A 15,966-nucleotide genomic window follows, 5' to 3' on the forward strand; every position below is an offset into this window, starting at 1 on the left:
GAAACTTGACCTCCTCCCAATCCCATTCCACCCATTACGAAAGAGAGACATCCCGATGCCAAGCGAACCAGAGGACCCAAATCAGGATGTATAACGCGCCTCTAGATGTGAGGTAGGTCCCTTGTCACATGTTAGCATTGTAACCCTACGACGCCCGGGAACTTGTATGATCCCGGTAGCCCGCCCATAGGAGACGACCGGTGCAACATTCGCCCCGGACTTACCCCACAGATCCGGAGCCGCGGACCCCGCTCCGTATCGAGACTCCGGCCCCGCTCCGGATCACTACATATAGGTATGTTATACACCAATACTTGTAGTTGTCAAATTCCAGGTATCGTATTCGCGTGGTTGAAATGTAAAAATGCTGAATCTGTTGAAATAGAATAAAACTGGTATGTACAAAATCTCTCGTCACCGCATCTAGGGCTCGAAATAAGCACACTCCTCCGGACCGCCCTGTGTGCAGAATGGCATCTGCACCGGCGAAGCACCTACACCACGGGCCACCATGCGCTCGCGCATCTCGGCCAGCCGTGGTGCGGCATCATACTGTGTCCGGTTCTTGCCAGAGGCGTCGGTACGGCCCGACCAGAGCACCTCGCCAGCAACGCCTGCACGTGGCCACACCAGGGAGTCGAGGTTGACGCTGTCAATGGTCTCGGACCAAACCGCTACCTCGCCGCCGAGCACGAGCTTGGCTTCTTCCTCAGACAGGCCTGCTCGGGGGTCGTGAGAGTAGATGAGGCGCCAGTTCTTGCTGGGGCCGCACCAGTCGTTAAAGGGGTAGAATGTCTGGAAGGACTGGCCGTTGTCAAAGTTGAGCCACTGGCCTCGGCCGCAGTCGAGGTACTGTTGGATATTGTCAGTAACTCATACCTTCTTTCATCTCGAGTTGACTTACCCAGAAGTTGTAGTCGCTGTCAATGACCTTGTGACCAGCCGCAACCAGGTCCTTGACAGCGGTGCCACCCAGCCAGGATTGAACAACGACGTCCTTGCCCAAGGTCATGTTCCACTCAGTGATCATCTCCTCCCACACCAGGGGTGTGAGGCCAGCGTCGCGGACCTTTCCGTGCGCGTAGTCGAGGAACTTTTGCAGCAAAGGAGCCAGTACTTCGGTCTCGTTGGATCGAACGCCCGGGTCGAGCATCGAGTCGTTGTGGTTAAGCTCATCTCCACCAGTGTGGAAGTAGGCCGTGTAGGGCGAGATGCGGGGGAAGAGATCACCAAACAGTGTGTCGAGGAAGTCGTACACATCGCTGCTGTTCATGCGGAACGCGCCGCAAGGAGGCTGCTTGCACCACCACTGGTAGGGCTTCTCGTTGTACGCAACGATGAGATCCTTGTAGGCTAGCTCGACGACGCCAATGTGGCCGGGCATGTCAATCTCCATGACCACCTCGACTCCACGGTGAATACCGTACTCGTAAATGTCAGCAATATCCTTGGGCGAGTAGGAAAGACCCTTGCGGTAGGCACCCTCCTCGGCCAGCTTGGGCAGAGCAGGGATCTCGAGGGGCCAGGATTGCGAATCCGTGATATGGAGGTGCAAACGGTTCAGCTTGTTCCAGGCCATGGCGTCAATGGTGCGCTTGATGTGCTCGACCTCGAAGAAGCAGCGGGCGGTATCGAGAAGGATGCCTCGATGGGGATAGACGGGCTCATCCTTGATGGTGACGGGGGCGTGTGGAGTGTACCAAGAGGTGCCGGAGCTGTGCTTGAAGAAGAGCTGGACAAAGGTCTCGAGGCCGTGCAGGCAACCAGTGGAAGACTTGGCCTTGATGACGGCCTCGCCATTCTCAGACAGGGTGAGCGAGTAGGACTCGTCGACCTCGCCGGCCAGTGGCTTGAAGGTGGCCTTGTCGTCTTCCTCAGTCTGGGTGATCTCGAGCGACTTGACCCACTTCTTGCCATTCAGGGCAGGTTCAAAGTCAGAGTTGCGCGGACGGAGCTTCCAGGGAACAAAGTTGTCCTTGAAGATGGCCTGTAGGGCGCGTGAGACACCGGCCTGGACGATCTGCTTGCTGCTAAAGTCCGAGCCAGCGGCTGGGGAGTACTGGTAAGTGTAGGGCATCTGCTCGTCAAACATGGTCTTAGTGTCCGGCTGCGCAACAAGTCCAGGGAGAGGAGAAGTCCAGCGTACAAAGTCCCCATTGTAGGTGATCTCGATGCTCTGGTCAATGAAGAGAGCTTTCTCTCCCGTGGAGATTTCTCTGGGGATGGGCCATATGGCATTGACGGGGGTGAGGGCGAGGGCCGCCACGGCGACGAGGGCCTTGGACCACATCGCGAAAGACAATGAAGGATGCAGAATACAAGATGCTATGCTACCCAAGAGATGGTCGCAGAGGTGGTCGCAGACATATAAGAACCAAGACCGGTAGGTGAGATTTAAGTGCCGAGTGCCGTCCAAAGGAATACGGGGACGTCAGTTAAATAGGGACGTCGATCCTCCGCTAGGGGGCCCCTGGCCTGGAGACGCGGGAGAGGCTTGTTACTCGTTTCTATGGGCGTTTGCAGGAGGGCAACAGGGCAGAAGGATTGGCGCTAGTTTCCCCCCGGCACCTTGCAGGGCAGAGCAAGGGCATAAGCGTGAAGCAATCGTGCCGAGCCTGATTTGGAGCTCGAAGGGCGGCAGATTGCGATGTGATGGACGACTAGGTTGCGATGTCCCGGGCGACCATGTGGCACAGCCGCAACGTTACACGACCACCCGAGAGGTTGCGATTGCCGTTTTCGAGATGAAAAATAAAGAACTTTTGGTAGTAATGGAGAGCAGAGTATCAAGTGATGATGACTGTTGCTGTTGCTGTTGCTGCTGTCGATTTCGATGACAGATGACGGGTTATCTGAGCTGAGATTGGACGTAGAGGTAGGATTCACTGGAGACGGCCTAGGAAGGGGGCGGGGATTGACAGGACCAGGACCTCGCAGTGACCCGTGAGGCCGGAAAATAGCTTGGACGTAAAGAGGCTTGCGGCAGATAGAGAGACCAGACGAATCCTAGAGGCCGATGTGTGCGCCCATTGCTATATTTGCGACAGCTGTGCTTGAGGTGGATGCACGACGGACGGGAGATGAGCTGAGACGAGACCTGACCTCCCTTTGTTCAGTGGAAAAGAGGCCCAGACAACGCCAAAAATGGGCTGAGCCGCGGCGCCAAAGTCAGCGGCGTCAGCGCCCGTCGGCGACTCGCAGCGGCTGGACTCAGCGAGGACGAGGCTGGCGTTGGACTGCGTCTGCTATGCTGGTGCTGATGCCATTCATTGGATGTGATGTCTCTCGACGTGTTTCGACTGTGCAGTTTCCAGGCGATTTCTCACGTTACTTCTACACTTGACATTCGGATGATGCAAAAGACTGGTCAGGACGGCTTCATTGCATCGTCTCTTCGCAGCAAGGAACCGACTTGGTACGTTCCATTGTATCTTTGCTGCAGCTCAGAGTCGTTGTCTCGGTGGCTTCTCCCAGTCCCAGCCCCCCAATCTTGCTGCATGCACCCAGATGGAGCCACTGGCCTCATGGATATTGATCATCTGGCAAGGCAAATGAGGAGAATGCAGCCCTAGACAAGCAAACATGATGGATGGCAGCATGATGGATTGTAATGAGGAGGAGAAATGTAACATGTAAACACCCATGGATGCTTGTTGGCCGTCCCCCGCACTGGAACATGGAAGGTAGGTCCAGGTCCCTTGGTTCGAGCATCAATCTAGACAAGTTGCGGGGGAGATGGAAAGAGGGTGGGACAAAGGAACGCCGTCTCGGGACGCCGTCTTGGGACTTGATCTTGTGAGAGAGCAAAGCGGTCTTTAATTAAAAGATCAAGGGATGCCATAAATAGCTTCACGGCAACCTCCTGTCGCTAGCTCGCGTTATGTTGAGGCTGCATAAAAGTACGTACAGGATAAAGAGGCTTGAAAAAGGAAATGTCAGCCACATGCCTGACTAATCGCTCCTCCGACAGCTATTCGTTGCTCACCGAATCTTCTGGTCCGTGGTGGCAACATCACAGGTGTGTACCTGTTCACTGACAAACACATCTTTGAGCTGGCTGGGCTTTGTTGGATAGAAATTATCAATTGTAAAAGAAACCTTTGAAATAATCGAATCAAAGGGCTTGATTCTGTGGCTTTTCCCTCTACCGTAAAACGTTTATTACCAACCAAACGGCTACCTACTCGACAAGGTAAACAATGACTGATCGATACATCACGTGACAGACAGACCCATTTCCCGACGACTTCTCCGTCACTCTGGCAGAGCTTTTGCCAACTCCAACACAAACCAACCTCAAAGCCTGCTTCATCGCCGCTCGGTGTGACGACGCAGCATCACCAACTCGACAAACACAACTTTGCGCAAGCGCCCACGCATATTCTGTAGCCTTGCGACCCGTTTCCCTTTTACGCGACGCGAATTGTCAAAGACCATCGAAAAAAACGCGTCGCTCAAAGACTGCCCAAGTCTCGATTAGACTCTGCGGCGAAACTACCCGCCACCCGCACCCGCACCCGCCTTTCACAATCCCCTACTCCCCTCCCGTGACGGCGCATTCACTCAATATGCCTGTCGAAGTCAGCCTCAACACGCCCCTGGCGGAGGCTCTCAATGCCGCTATCCAGCCCAAGCTCGTCGAGGTTGGATGGGGAACCGGTGGCGCTGATGATTCCGCCCTGGCCGAGTACATCATCCTGATGCTGGTCAACGGAAAGACCCAGGACGAGATTGCCTCTGAGCTTTCTGGCGATCTCCTGAACCTTGGACCCGACGACCCCAGCACTCGCGACTTCTCCCAGTGGCTATTCCAACAGATCGATGCCCTGAGCTCTCCAGCCAACGGCGGTAGCTCAATGCCTGACGCTTCCCAAGAAGGCGCAGGTGCCGGCGACATGGATACCGACATGAATGCCGGAGATGTATCAGAGTTGAATGCGTATGTTCCCCTTATTTCCTTGCGCCTGACCCCAGATATACTGACTCTTCTTAGACCAACCGGTCCCCGTTCAATGCGAAACGGAAATCAACGAGGTGGACGGGATAAGCGCATGTTTGGCCAGATTAACAAGGCTATGGACCGTACTGGCGACGCTGCTCTTCATCGTGTTAGAGGCCAGACGGGCGGTGAACGCATCAACACCCACGGCCGCAACCCCCCGACCGGTCCCAGGACAGGCCGAGGTGGTATGGGCCGTAACAACAACAACCGCGCCGCCAACCTCCAAGCAGGCTTGAACGCCATGGCCGCTGGCGGACCCCAGGGTCAGTGGATGATGCAGGGCAACGCGCCCAACCAGATGGAGCTCGTGGCCATGCTCGAGCAGCAGAACCAGATGATGTTCCAGCTCTCGCAACAAATCATGGCCAACGGCGGAAACCCAGGCACATTCGGACAGCATCGCCGAGGAGGAAAGGGTGGCTTCGAGCGAGGACAGAACTCGACCAGGGGCAACTTCCGTAGGGGTCAGAACCACCACCACGACAGGCAAGGCAGCAACAAGCCTGAGGGCGAGGGTGAGGGCGAGGATGTGGACATGTCTGGAGAGAAGCGCGAGCCCCCGAACCCCGACGACACGGTGTGCAAGTACAACCTGAACTGCACCAACAAGGACTGCAAGTTTGCCCACCAGTCACCGGCAGCGCCCCACGGTGTCTCGGTCGACGTCAACGACATTTGCACCTTTGGAGCCGCGTGCAAGAACCGAAAATGCGTTGCTCGACACCCCTCACCAGCGGCTCGTCTTGCGCACCAGAGCGAGCAGGACTGCAAGTTCTTCCCCAACTGCCAGAACCCGCGATGCCCGTTCAAGCACCCATCGATGCCTCTGTGCCGCAACGGAGCTGACTGCACAACGGCCAACTGCAAGTTCACGCACGTCAAGACAAAATGCAAGTTCAACCCTTGCCTGAACCCTCACTGCGCCTTTGCGCATGAGGAGGGTCAGCAGGGAGGATTCAAGGATAAGGTCTGGACTGCAGACGGCAAGGAGGAGCACGTCAGCGAGAGGAAGTTTGTGGACGAGCAAGCTGGCGAGGAGCTAATCAAGGCTGAGGAGGACCCTAAGGAGGATACCGAGATCATTGGTTAGATGAAAACAAAAAAGGGTGGTTTGGAGGGATGAGATGATCGACAAGCCGATCAGATCACAAGATACCCAGGGTTAAAGGTTCAGTCCCAGGACTGGGACCAGCAGAACAACGGCTGATGAACAGAGGAGGACGAGACGATATGGTGAATGAAGGATATGTACTACTACGGTCTGCTTTCTAATGTCGTTGGCCGGGGTGGCAAGAGCATGGAAGGGAGTTTGGAGTTTGGTTTCTTTTGCGAATTTGCCATGAGCATGAGGCAGGGCCATATCTTGTTTATTCCTTATATAGGTACATAGAGGCCAGAGAATGACGGCCAAAGGTCGCGCATCATGGAGATGCTTCAAAGCAGATGCGCGAGGGGGGGAAGAATGCAAACAAGGGCCCATGGCCATGCCTCGGAATTTTCTCTTCTCTATTCTCATGATTAACGTGCATGAGCCACTTGAGATGAAATGAACCATGTCCATCATCCGATCTATTAATCTAGATGAATCTATAATGTTTCTATTGTGATGTCAATGACGCACGGATGAATACCGGCTCATGCCACCGGGACCTAGCTTCAACTGCCTGCCTCCCCGCCAAAAACCCCATCCCACTGTAAGCTCGCAACACTCCACCATCTCGTGACGGGACCAACACCTTGGCCATGACCAATTGAGCCCTCGTCATGAGTCTCTGCCGTGCAGGATCACTCCCGGCTGCTCTCCTGAGCTCCGGCGCCGCCTCCCACCGCCTCAATGGCTGTTGCCATCGCAGCCTCTACGCCATCGCCGCTCGACCTCGACGCCGTGGCCATCTCCGGAGCATCAGCGGCCGACGGGCCTACACCACCGAGCCCAAGGACGCCGACATTGCTGTCCTCGGAGGCGGTTTGACCGGCCTCTCCGCTGCTTACTACCTCGCAAAGAAACTCCCCTCGACCGCCAACATCACACTGTACGAGTCCAGCGACCGCCTTGGAGGATGGATCAAGACGGATAGAGTGCCCGTTGATGTTGGGGGCAAGCAGGGCGTCGTCTTGTTCGAGCGCGGCTCGCGATCTCTGACTTCGCTGGCTGGAAACACCTTTCGATACGATGACCTCGTCCTCTACGATCTTGTGCGCACCCTGAAGCTCTCTAACACGCCATTGCTCTGCTAACCTCCCTGCCAGGCTCTCGATCTCGGCCTCAAGATCAGCTCACCGGGTTCCAAGCCGCGATATGTCTACTATCCCGACCACCTAGTCACCATGCCACCCTTCGCGCCGTTCGCCGACTTCCTCCGCGAGCCCCTCTTCCTCCAGAGCTTCGGCGCAGGCCTCGCCCTCGCTTTCAACACGCTTCGCCGGCGGCACCTCCCCGCCCAGGACTACTCGGTCGCCGAGTGGCTCTACAAGATCACAAACAGCCGCAAGGCGGTCGGCACCCTGGCCTCGGCCATGATGCACGGCATCTACGGCGGTGACATCAACAAGCTGAGCGCCCGCTCCGTCCTCGACCGCATCTACTGGGGCTGGTACCTGCCGAACCCGGGCCTGCACGCGCGTCCCATGCCCATGCCCGAAAAGGAGATTCTCGAGGCGTTGGGCAAGGACAAGGAGATCCAGAAGTTGGCGCTGAGCCCGAAGAATGCTCTGATTGACTTTGGCGAGTCGGGAATGGAGACGCTGCCTCTAGCCATGGCTGACGCCCTGCGGAGCCAGCCAAATGTCACCATTAAGACGGGCAAGGATGTGTGGGGTCTGACTTATGATCAGAAGACCAGGAAGATCGAGGTAACAAGGCTTGTATCTCAAACAAACCAAGAGAGCGTGCTGACATGAAACACCACTTAGATCGCCAGCTCCAAGGCAACTGAGCAGCCTCAGAGGTTCGACAAGGTCATCTCAACCCTCTCGAGCCAGGACACGGCCAACCTCGCCCCTTACAAGCTCCGGGCTTTCTCAAAAGCTCATTCAGTCTCCATCATGAGAGTCAACCTCTGGTTCCCCCAGGAGAACCTCAAGCCCCCAGGCCTAGGCTACCTCATCCCCGACACGGTGGCCCCCGAGACGAACCCGGAGCACGCCCTCGGCGTCTTCTTCGACTCGGACGTCCAGGTCCGCTCCGCCGACGAACCTGCCGGCACCAAGCTTTTCGTCCTCATGGGCGGCCACTACTACGACGAACCCGGCGCCAAGATCCCTTCAGAGGATGAGGCCATCATCCAAGCCCGCAGCCTCCTCGAGCGCCATCTCGGCATCCCTCGCGACGCACCATGCCACGCTGTGGCAGGCCTCGCCAAGAACTGCATCCCGCAGCACAACGTCGGCCACCAGGACCTCCTCCGCGACGCGCACAGGGAGCTCTGCACCCACTTTGAAGGCCGCCTCGCCGTCGCGGGAGGCTCATACGGCCGCATCGGCACCATTGCCAGCCTCCGCGCTGGCTACGACGCTGCGCTTTCGACCAAGTCTGGGCTCGAGAACACCGGCCTCGAGTACTTGAACCAGCTACAGGATTTTGCCGTTGTCCCTATCGAGAAGATTCCCGTGCGGCGCTTCAAGTGAGGGGGCCGTGTATTGTGTGAGATGAAGAAAACAACTAGTATTATAAAAAGGGGGTTGCTATGATGAGAAGAGTTGGCTTAGGTAGGCAGAGCTGTATATTAATATAGATGAATAGAAGGACAAAACTGGACTATACAACCGTGTTGCTTGTGTGGACGTATTTGCGAAGGCTTCAGAAAATCGGATTGTCGGGACCATCAAGATGAATGGTCCTGATGCTTTAGTCAGGGGTCACCACAGCAAGCCAGGAGACAGCACAGGTAGAACATGTCTAAACTATTAAGACTCAGGTGCTAGCCTTGCCAGTAAACGCTTCATCGATTATCTAGATACCTCCCCCTTGCCTACGATCCTCAGCACAGCCATCAGAACCATACCCAAGCCTACCCAACACGTAACGCAGCCCATGCAAGTAACATTCCATTGGTTTCATTTGGAGGTATCATTAAGCTATCACAAAAACACAACCACCCGCTTTGTTTGATCCTTTTTCGCCGCTGTTCTAAACCCTCCCCCCAAACGTCCAGAGTGTAAAAACCCATCACCCAGCGCTATAGACACCGTTCTCTTCTTATTCTTGTTCTTCTACTCCAGGACAACCACCTCCGAGTTGCCCTGGCTCGTCATCGGCCGGATGGCGTCGTCGATGGCCTTCAAGATGCCCACGACGCCCCTGCTCGGTCCGCCTACCGCGCTCGTCACCAGACCGGTCCAGTCATCGCCTTTGCCCTCCCACACGTGCTTGAGGGCCGTGGTGAGATTATCGTTGGGCACCGATGTGTCGTTGGCTACGGGCACACGCCATATGTGCCACCAAGGCTCGCCTCGACGACTCTTGATCCGGCCCTCGAATGCAACTCGGCGCTGCATTTGTCCTGGCCCAGAGATGAAGTAATCGAGTGTCATCCACTCGAGCGAATTCATCGAGAACTGGAATCGTCCCTGGTTCCGAGCCTTAATATCCGCCCAGAGTTCTTCCGTCTTCTGAATCGCCTCCAAGGCTGGTAGCGACGTAGGCAGCCAAGCCATGAGAGCCTCGATTCCACCATCGCTGTTGACGAGGTTCTGCATCAGGTCGACCACTCGAAGATGAGGGTTGCCTTTCTCCATCTTGATGTCGATAACATCCTTGGACAGATTAAGCGCCACCCTCCATCTGCGCCCTGTCGCCGTAGTGTCATTGAGCGAGTCATTGGTTTGATCCCTGTAAGAGAACACGACCTCTTGAAGGCTCACTGTTTCGCTCTGGATAGACCCCTTAGCCTTATCCATAGACTCAACGAAGCTGACAAAGCGATCGACTGCCTTGACTCGCGACTTCAAAGTCTCCAGTATCGACTGCCCAAGGCTGTGGCGCATCCGCAACCGAAACTCGCCCTTGAGAAGGTTGTACGAGACATCTTGACCAACCAGAGCACCCTTGATCGAGGTGAACTTGGCTGGTCTGCGGACCTTGATGATGGCGTCCGATATACACACCAAGGGAGCATCTGACTTGGCATCCTGGGGGTTGGCACCCTCTGCAGTTGCGGGTTCCACCTCAGGGAGCTGCGCCCCCTTGAAACTGATCGACACAATGTCATTCGCCCACGGTTCTATCGTTGAGAGCTTCAGTCCAGTCGCAGGCTGTGTAATCGAGGCGAGTCCTAGTTGCTCCAAGCCCCTATTGCTCGAGGCTTTGCTGCTCTCCTTCTCGGAGCTGTCAAACACCATCGAGGGGAAAATGCCCGAGAGGGCAATCTCGATCGAGGGAAGTCGAACTTGTCGCGGGAGAGACCAGCTCTTGGTCTCGTTGGGCTTAAACTTGATCTGTTGCTTGTGGAGCTCGCGCATGTCTATTGCCTGGGCGATCATACCCGTGGCAAATACCGTCATGTTGTTCCAGAAAGTGTTGTGGAGGCTAGGATAGCCCTTGTTGAACGGAAGCTTTGCTGTTAGCTTCACCACTGGCCCAGGAGTGTTGCGGTCCCTGTTGTCCGTGTTAGCAATGTCCTATTTGACGCAGCTCAAGTTCAACTCACACTTCAAGCAGCCACCATTCATCACCGCTTAGACTCAGTACGACCATGATGAACCATGTAGGCCTCCATCCAGCTCTCTGGAGCCAGATGGTCTTTGTCCATTCGCGGTTCTTGGTAGCAGACCTCAGCTCCTCGTTGTTGAGTGGGCACTTCTTAACGCTCCATCCCATTGTGCTTCCTCGGCGGTTGAGCTCTTCTTCCATGATCGCGCACCTCACGTTTTCCAGGCATGCCACGCCATCGTCTGCAGGACTCTTTCCATTGTTGAGTTGAAGCTCGTGCTGATAAATGAACTTTGAATGTGGCTTGACAGCAAAGACACCAGTCGTCGGTTCAATCAGTAGCGAGATGCTATCCTTGTATCCAACTTGCATGGACAGAGAGGATGCAGCCGGGTCTTCCTGAGAGCTGCGCAGAACCATGGCAGCTTCGCGATTGCGGAAACGAGGCGTTGCCATGAGCTTGTCGTGGATGCTGCTGAGGAGGAAATCAATGTGAAGGCCGATAACTGTCTTCAAAAGTGCCTCCGCCGATAGATTGTTGGCGTCGAAAGGTACTTCCACATCCTTGACTTCCTTGTTGTCCCGGTACCACTTTGCTTGTAGGAAACTCGATGACTTGGGATTTGCCTCGCCATTTGCCTTTCGGCCACTGTTGACAGCAACCAGCACCCAGCTCTTGGGGCTAGTTGGCGGTGCCCGAGACGTCCAGTACTGAATTGCCAAGGCTCGGTTGAGTGGCTCAACCTTGAGAGTGCCGGTCCAGGAGCCTTTGCTCAGTTGGTTGGCTTGTCGTCTTAGTTCGTTGAGCTTGTGAGTGAGCACCAACTCATGCAAGAACTGGTAGCAGCCCAGCAACCCCTCTGTGCTGAGAACCCCGTTCACGTGCCTCTCCAAGTAGTCCTTGAGGGATTCGGGAATCGATGCTGCCGATGGCTTGAATGTGAACCTCAGGTCGATGAACCAAAACTGCTTCTCGAAATCCTCATCCGCGATTGTGAGATCGACCTCAAATTCGCCAGGAACTTTAAAGGTGACTCGTCCTGACTTGATATCGTAGTTCCTGAAGTGGTACGGGATCTTGTCAAAGTCTTCCAGGTTCAGCCTGAGTGATAGCAGGGTGTTGACATCACTCATCCACTGGGACTGCTCCTGCAAGGTCAAAGGCGGTGGTTCAATGTATTGAAGCTGGTCATCAGGTCAGTTTGTAGTCTTTCCCTAGGTACCAAGGATGGCACTTACATCAGGCATCCAGGCAGCCTTCCCTGTTGACAGAACCTGGAGGGCTGTTTTCAAATCAGGGCTTGGCATTCTCGCAAATGTCAAGTCCCTCTTGACATTAACCATAGTGTCAAAGGCCGTGTCGGTGAGAACCTGCTGCTTCATGATGTGGGCTCTCAAGTCAATCAGTTTGCTGACCATCTCTGCCTTGCGGCTCCATTCCGTGATGACGAGGGCCTTGACCCATCTTTGATGCTCCTTGTATGCAAAGTCCAAGATCGACTTCTTTTTGATAATGTTCTCGTTCGACACGTCGTCCATGTCGTTGTTCGGTATTGAAGAGTTTCCGTTCATGGCGGCTACAGGAAGGGGCATCTTGGCCATTTTGGTGATCTGATCTTCGAGGTTGTTGTGCGTGGATTGCGCTAGTCGTGTAAGAAATGTCGACAGGGAGATGTATCCCTGGGTAATGTGGACGATCTCGTCAGGGAGGTCGTTCATTCTCGGGACTTGGTCTGATGCCGGCGCATTTGGTCGAGAGCCGTTCACCAGAGGACCGCTGGTGGCGTTCCCATTGACCATGGCACCGCTGGCATCGCCGCCAGATACGGCCTTTCCCTTGTCCAAGGCATTCTGATGTCCGTCAGCGCCCGCGCCGTTCACGCCATTGAGCGTTGAATCTATGTCGTGGTTAGAGCGCGCGCCATTCGGGCCGCCATTCTCCATGCTGATGACGCCCGGCATCCACTATCTCGTCCCTGGTCCAGGTGCTCCCCGAGCCAGACTGAAAAGAGGTCGGCGTCTCTAGATGGTGTAGCAAATCTTTCTCGTCGTGTCGTTTATCCGCTCCAATGTGGCATGAGAGGCAGGCGGGATCTCTTTATCGGCGATCCCGGTGCTGCATGACAGTCGCAATCGTCTGCACCGAGCAGCGGACTCTGCGCGCGAGGGAGATTCGTATCAATTAGAGACTCTAGGTGTTGAGGTGATGTGTCGCTGTCCTCTTCGCTGGTTGCTCGTCGGGTTAGGCAGTCTCGCGAGAGGGTCAAGAGGCGAGGCGCGGCGAAAAAGTCGTCGATTTAGGAAGCGAGCGTAACGCGATTCAGGAGTCGTCAAGAATAGGTCGATATTTCAATATTCGCGACGGTCTTGAGGGGTTCAAGCGAGAGGGCGTTCGAGTAGGAGACGACGCGATCGAGAAGGGTGATGAAAGAAGGATATGGTGAAGGACTGTGATTGATGCGCAGGGCAGCCTCTCGATTTTCCCCGGTTACCACGCCTTGCCTGACTGACCAAAAGACGGAGGGCGCTGGGGTAACAGGCCAGGTCATGTGAGATGGGGACCGTGCATAATTTGAGGCGAGCACAAGGGCCACCTGTACAAACCGTGCATAACGTGCGCCAACAGGGGTTATGCACGTTATCACCGTCAAAGTCACTCCACGGCGGGCACATTCACTCCGTCACTCGTTTTCCTTTGGTGACGGTTGTGGCGTTCAGGGTCCAGATTATCTCCAACTTCTGGAAACCTCCCCCGCCGAGATACGTAAGAATTGCATGATGCCTGATAGTCGAGATCTCGCCTGCTTGTACTGCACTGTACTGTACTGTCCGTTCAAGGATGAGATTGGAAATCTTCTTTAATCTACCCTTTCATAACGCAAAGCCTGAGCCAAGCCCCACGTAGTTGCATCTAATAAACCCAACAAGCATGTGTCCATTATCTCGCCAGAACCCCTCCCGTTCTCGCCAATTTTATAGAGATCATCATCCGTTGGTTTTTGCTCGCCTTTCAAGGCTCGGGATATCATAGTCCGAAGACGGTCGCGACTCTTGTCGCACGGGAGGCGTCATTAACTACGAGCCAAATTAGTCCAATTGATTTCTTGCCTTCAACCCGGATCGAGCATACAGGATGCTGGTCCATCACTTACAACTTGTTGGGGGTGGCAGTGGTCGTGGGCCACTGGTAACCGGCAGCGTCACTGAACTTGTAGCCATACGAGGCCGTGAAGTCGTCGAGGACAGCAGGGCCGCGAGATCCTAGAGAGAATTGTGAGTTACGCTCCAATGCTGGCTATGCATGTCACCTACCATAGGGATACTCCATGGGGATAATCTCCTTGTTCTCATCCAGGTAGTGGAGGAGAGGAGTGAAGATTCGCCAACTGGCATCGAGCTCGTCGTCACGGACAAAGTTGGACTGGTCGCCCTTCAGGCAGTCGAGCACAAGAGACTCGTAGGCCTCGGGGATCTTGAGGTCCGAGAATCGTCGGCGGTAGGTCAGATCGAGCTCGGTAACAACGGTCTGCATGCTCAGACCAGGAAGCTTAGAGTTCATCTTGATGTAGACACTCTCGTTGGGCTGGATGCGCATGACAAGCTCATTTCGGGGAATGTCCTTAAAGATACCCGAAGTGACGTCCTTGAACTGAATTCGAATCTCTGTCTTTTGCTCGTTGAGCGCCTTGCCGGCCTTGATGATGAAGGGGACACCGTCCCATCGCTCGTTCTTGATGTACGCAACCATGGCGCAGAAGGTAGGGCATCGAGAGTCCTTGGGGACAGTGTCATCCTCGCGGTAGGCGGGCTTGCTGCCGTCGAGGGACTTGCCATACTGGCCAATGATGACGTTCTTGGGCTCAATGGCGGGAATGGCGCGGAGGACGCGGACCTTTTCGTCACGGATATCCTCAGCGTTGAAGGAGATGGGTCGCTCCATGGCCAGGAGAGTAAGGACCTGGAGAAGATGGTTCTGCATGACATCTCGAATGATGCCGAACTCGTCAAAGTAGCCGCCACGGCCCTCGGTGCCGAAGGGCTCCTTGAAGGAAATCTGAACGTTGTCGATGTGGTGGCGGTTCCAGGTAGCGCCCAGGAATGAGTTACCAAATCGGAGGATCAGGATGTTCTTGACCATTTCCTTGCCCAGGTAGTGGTCAATTCGGAACAGTTCTTGCTCGTTCCAGTCAGGCTCCAGGGACTTTTGAAGCTCGCGGGAGCTGGCAAGATCCTTGCCAAAGGGCTTCTCGACCTATCCAAGATATCAACAAGTTGCTCACAGGCGGCGTAGAGGGAGAATCACATACAATAACGCGCGCAATGCCCTTCGTGGGATAGCACACCTTCTTCAGGTGCTGCGAAACAATGGTGAAGACACTGGGGGGCAGGGCCATGTAGAAGAGTCGATGGGTCTCGGTGCGACCCTTCTCAATATCCTGGAGATGCTGCTCGAGAACCTGGAACGACTCATCCTTATCGTACTGACCCGACACATAGGTGCAGAGTTCGCAGAACTCCTCGAGTTGTTGCTCGGACTCCTTTGTGGGGGTCTTCATGTATGACTTGATACGTCGAATGTACTCCTCGTGGTCCATCTTGGTGCGGGCATATCCGACGATCTTGACATCTTGAGGGAGGAACTGGTTTCGGTACTGGAGACAATGTTAGCCAAGGAATCATCTTACCGAGAGTCCAAAAGTGCAGCTTACCAGACCGAAGAGCGCAGGGTACTATCATGAAGCAAAGACAAGCATGTTAGCGCAAGGCACAAATGAGGGGCGAGGATGGGAGAGCTCCCCACCGTCTTCTTTTTCGCAAGATCACCAGAAGCGCCGAGGACGACGATGGTGGTGTTTTGCTTGAGCTCCATGCACCTGAGAGAGAAAAAAAAAATGCAGTCAGCGATACTGTTCCGACACGGCCGAAGGACCGAGGGCGCAAACTCGCACCCAAGGGCGAGCTGCTGCTGGCGAGGGAGCAAGCTAGAATCATGGTGGGGGTTTAGATAGCACCTACGGATCCATGATTGCGGTTGGGAATGTTGAGGGATTGAGGGAGGGGAAGCAACACGAGAAGCAAGAGGAGAAAAAGTCGGGTGAAATGGACCACGGAGGACCAAGCCGAGTAGTCGCAGATGGAGGGAAACTCGGAGGACAGCAGAGGAGGATCTGAGGAAGAGGTGACGCTGAGGTTTGCGGGCAGCAGGCCTGGAAGGTTTTATGACGAGCATGCAGAGTCGGGGAGCTAATGGATGCGTGAGCGACGGGGCTATGATGCAGTCCCTAAGGTGGGTGGGTAAGGCCGCTGGGGCTGT

At 55.2% G+C, this 15,966-nt stretch overlaps 5 protein-coding genes across 5 annotated transcripts; 2 read left to right on the forward strand and 3 right to left on the reverse strand.

Annotated features, from left to right (window-relative positions):
• Positions 1-423: 423 nt before the first annotated feature.
• Positions 424-2,290, reverse strand: NCS57_00055300 (Beta-hexosaminidase; the record flags this gene model as incomplete). Its single annotated transcript, XM_053050638.1, has 2 exons — positions 424-852; positions 905-2,290. The coding sequence occupies 2 exons, from the start codon at positions 2,288-2,290 to the stop codon at positions 424-426; spliced, it is 1,815 nt and encodes a 604-aa protein (XP_052919153.1).
• Positions 2,291-4,568: 2,278 nt separating this feature from the next.
• NCS57_00055400 (uncharacterized protein) lies at positions 4,569-6,092 on the forward strand (the record flags this gene model as incomplete). The annotated part of the gene is made up of 2 exons (XM_053050639.1): positions 4,569-4,939; positions 4,994-6,092. The coding sequence occupies 2 exons, from the start codon at positions 4,569-4,571 to the stop codon at positions 6,090-6,092; spliced, it is 1,470 nt and encodes a 489-aa protein (XP_052919154.1).
• Positions 6,093-6,766: 674 nt separating this feature from the next.
• NCS57_00055500 (Protoporphyrinogen oxidase) lies at positions 6,767-8,629 on the forward strand (the record flags this gene model as incomplete). Its single annotated transcript, XM_053050640.1, has 3 exons — positions 6,767-7,198; positions 7,253-7,855; positions 7,916-8,629. 3 exons carry the CDS (start codon positions 6,767-6,769, stop codon positions 8,627-8,629), a joined length of 1,749 nt encoding a protein of 582 aa, XP_052919155.1.
• A 585-nt stretch (positions 8,630-9,214) lies between these two features.
• NCS57_00055600 (Mediator of RNA polymerase II transcription subunit 14) lies at positions 9,215-12,614 on the reverse strand (the record flags this gene model as incomplete). The annotated part of the gene is made up of 3 exons (XM_053050641.1): positions 9,215-10,598; positions 10,651-11,837; positions 11,892-12,614. 3 exons carry the CDS (start codon positions 12,612-12,614, stop codon positions 9,215-9,217), a joined length of 3,294 nt encoding a protein of 1,097 aa, XP_052919156.1.
• A 1,109-nt stretch (positions 12,615-13,723) lies between these two features.
• Positions 13,724-15,676, reverse strand: NCS57_00055700 (Glucose-6-phosphate 1-dehydrogenase; the record flags this gene model as incomplete). Its single annotated transcript, XM_053050642.1, has 7 exons — positions 13,724-13,727; positions 13,805-13,913; positions 13,965-14,904; positions 14,960-15,304; positions 15,362-15,382; positions 15,454-15,526; positions 15,669-15,676. The coding sequence occupies 7 exons, from the start codon at positions 15,674-15,676 to the stop codon at positions 13,724-13,726; spliced, it is 1,500 nt and encodes a 499-aa protein (XP_052919157.1).
• Between the last annotated feature and the right edge of the window lie 290 nt (positions 15,677-15,966).

Source organism: Fusarium keratoplasticum, chromosome 1 (genome assembly GCF_025433545.1).
Source record: "Fusarium keratoplasticum isolate Fu6.1 chromosome 1, whole genome shotgun sequence".
NCBI classification, from domain to species: Eukaryota; Fungi; Ascomycota; class Sordariomycetes; order Hypocreales; family Nectriaceae; genus Fusarium; species Fusarium keratoplasticum.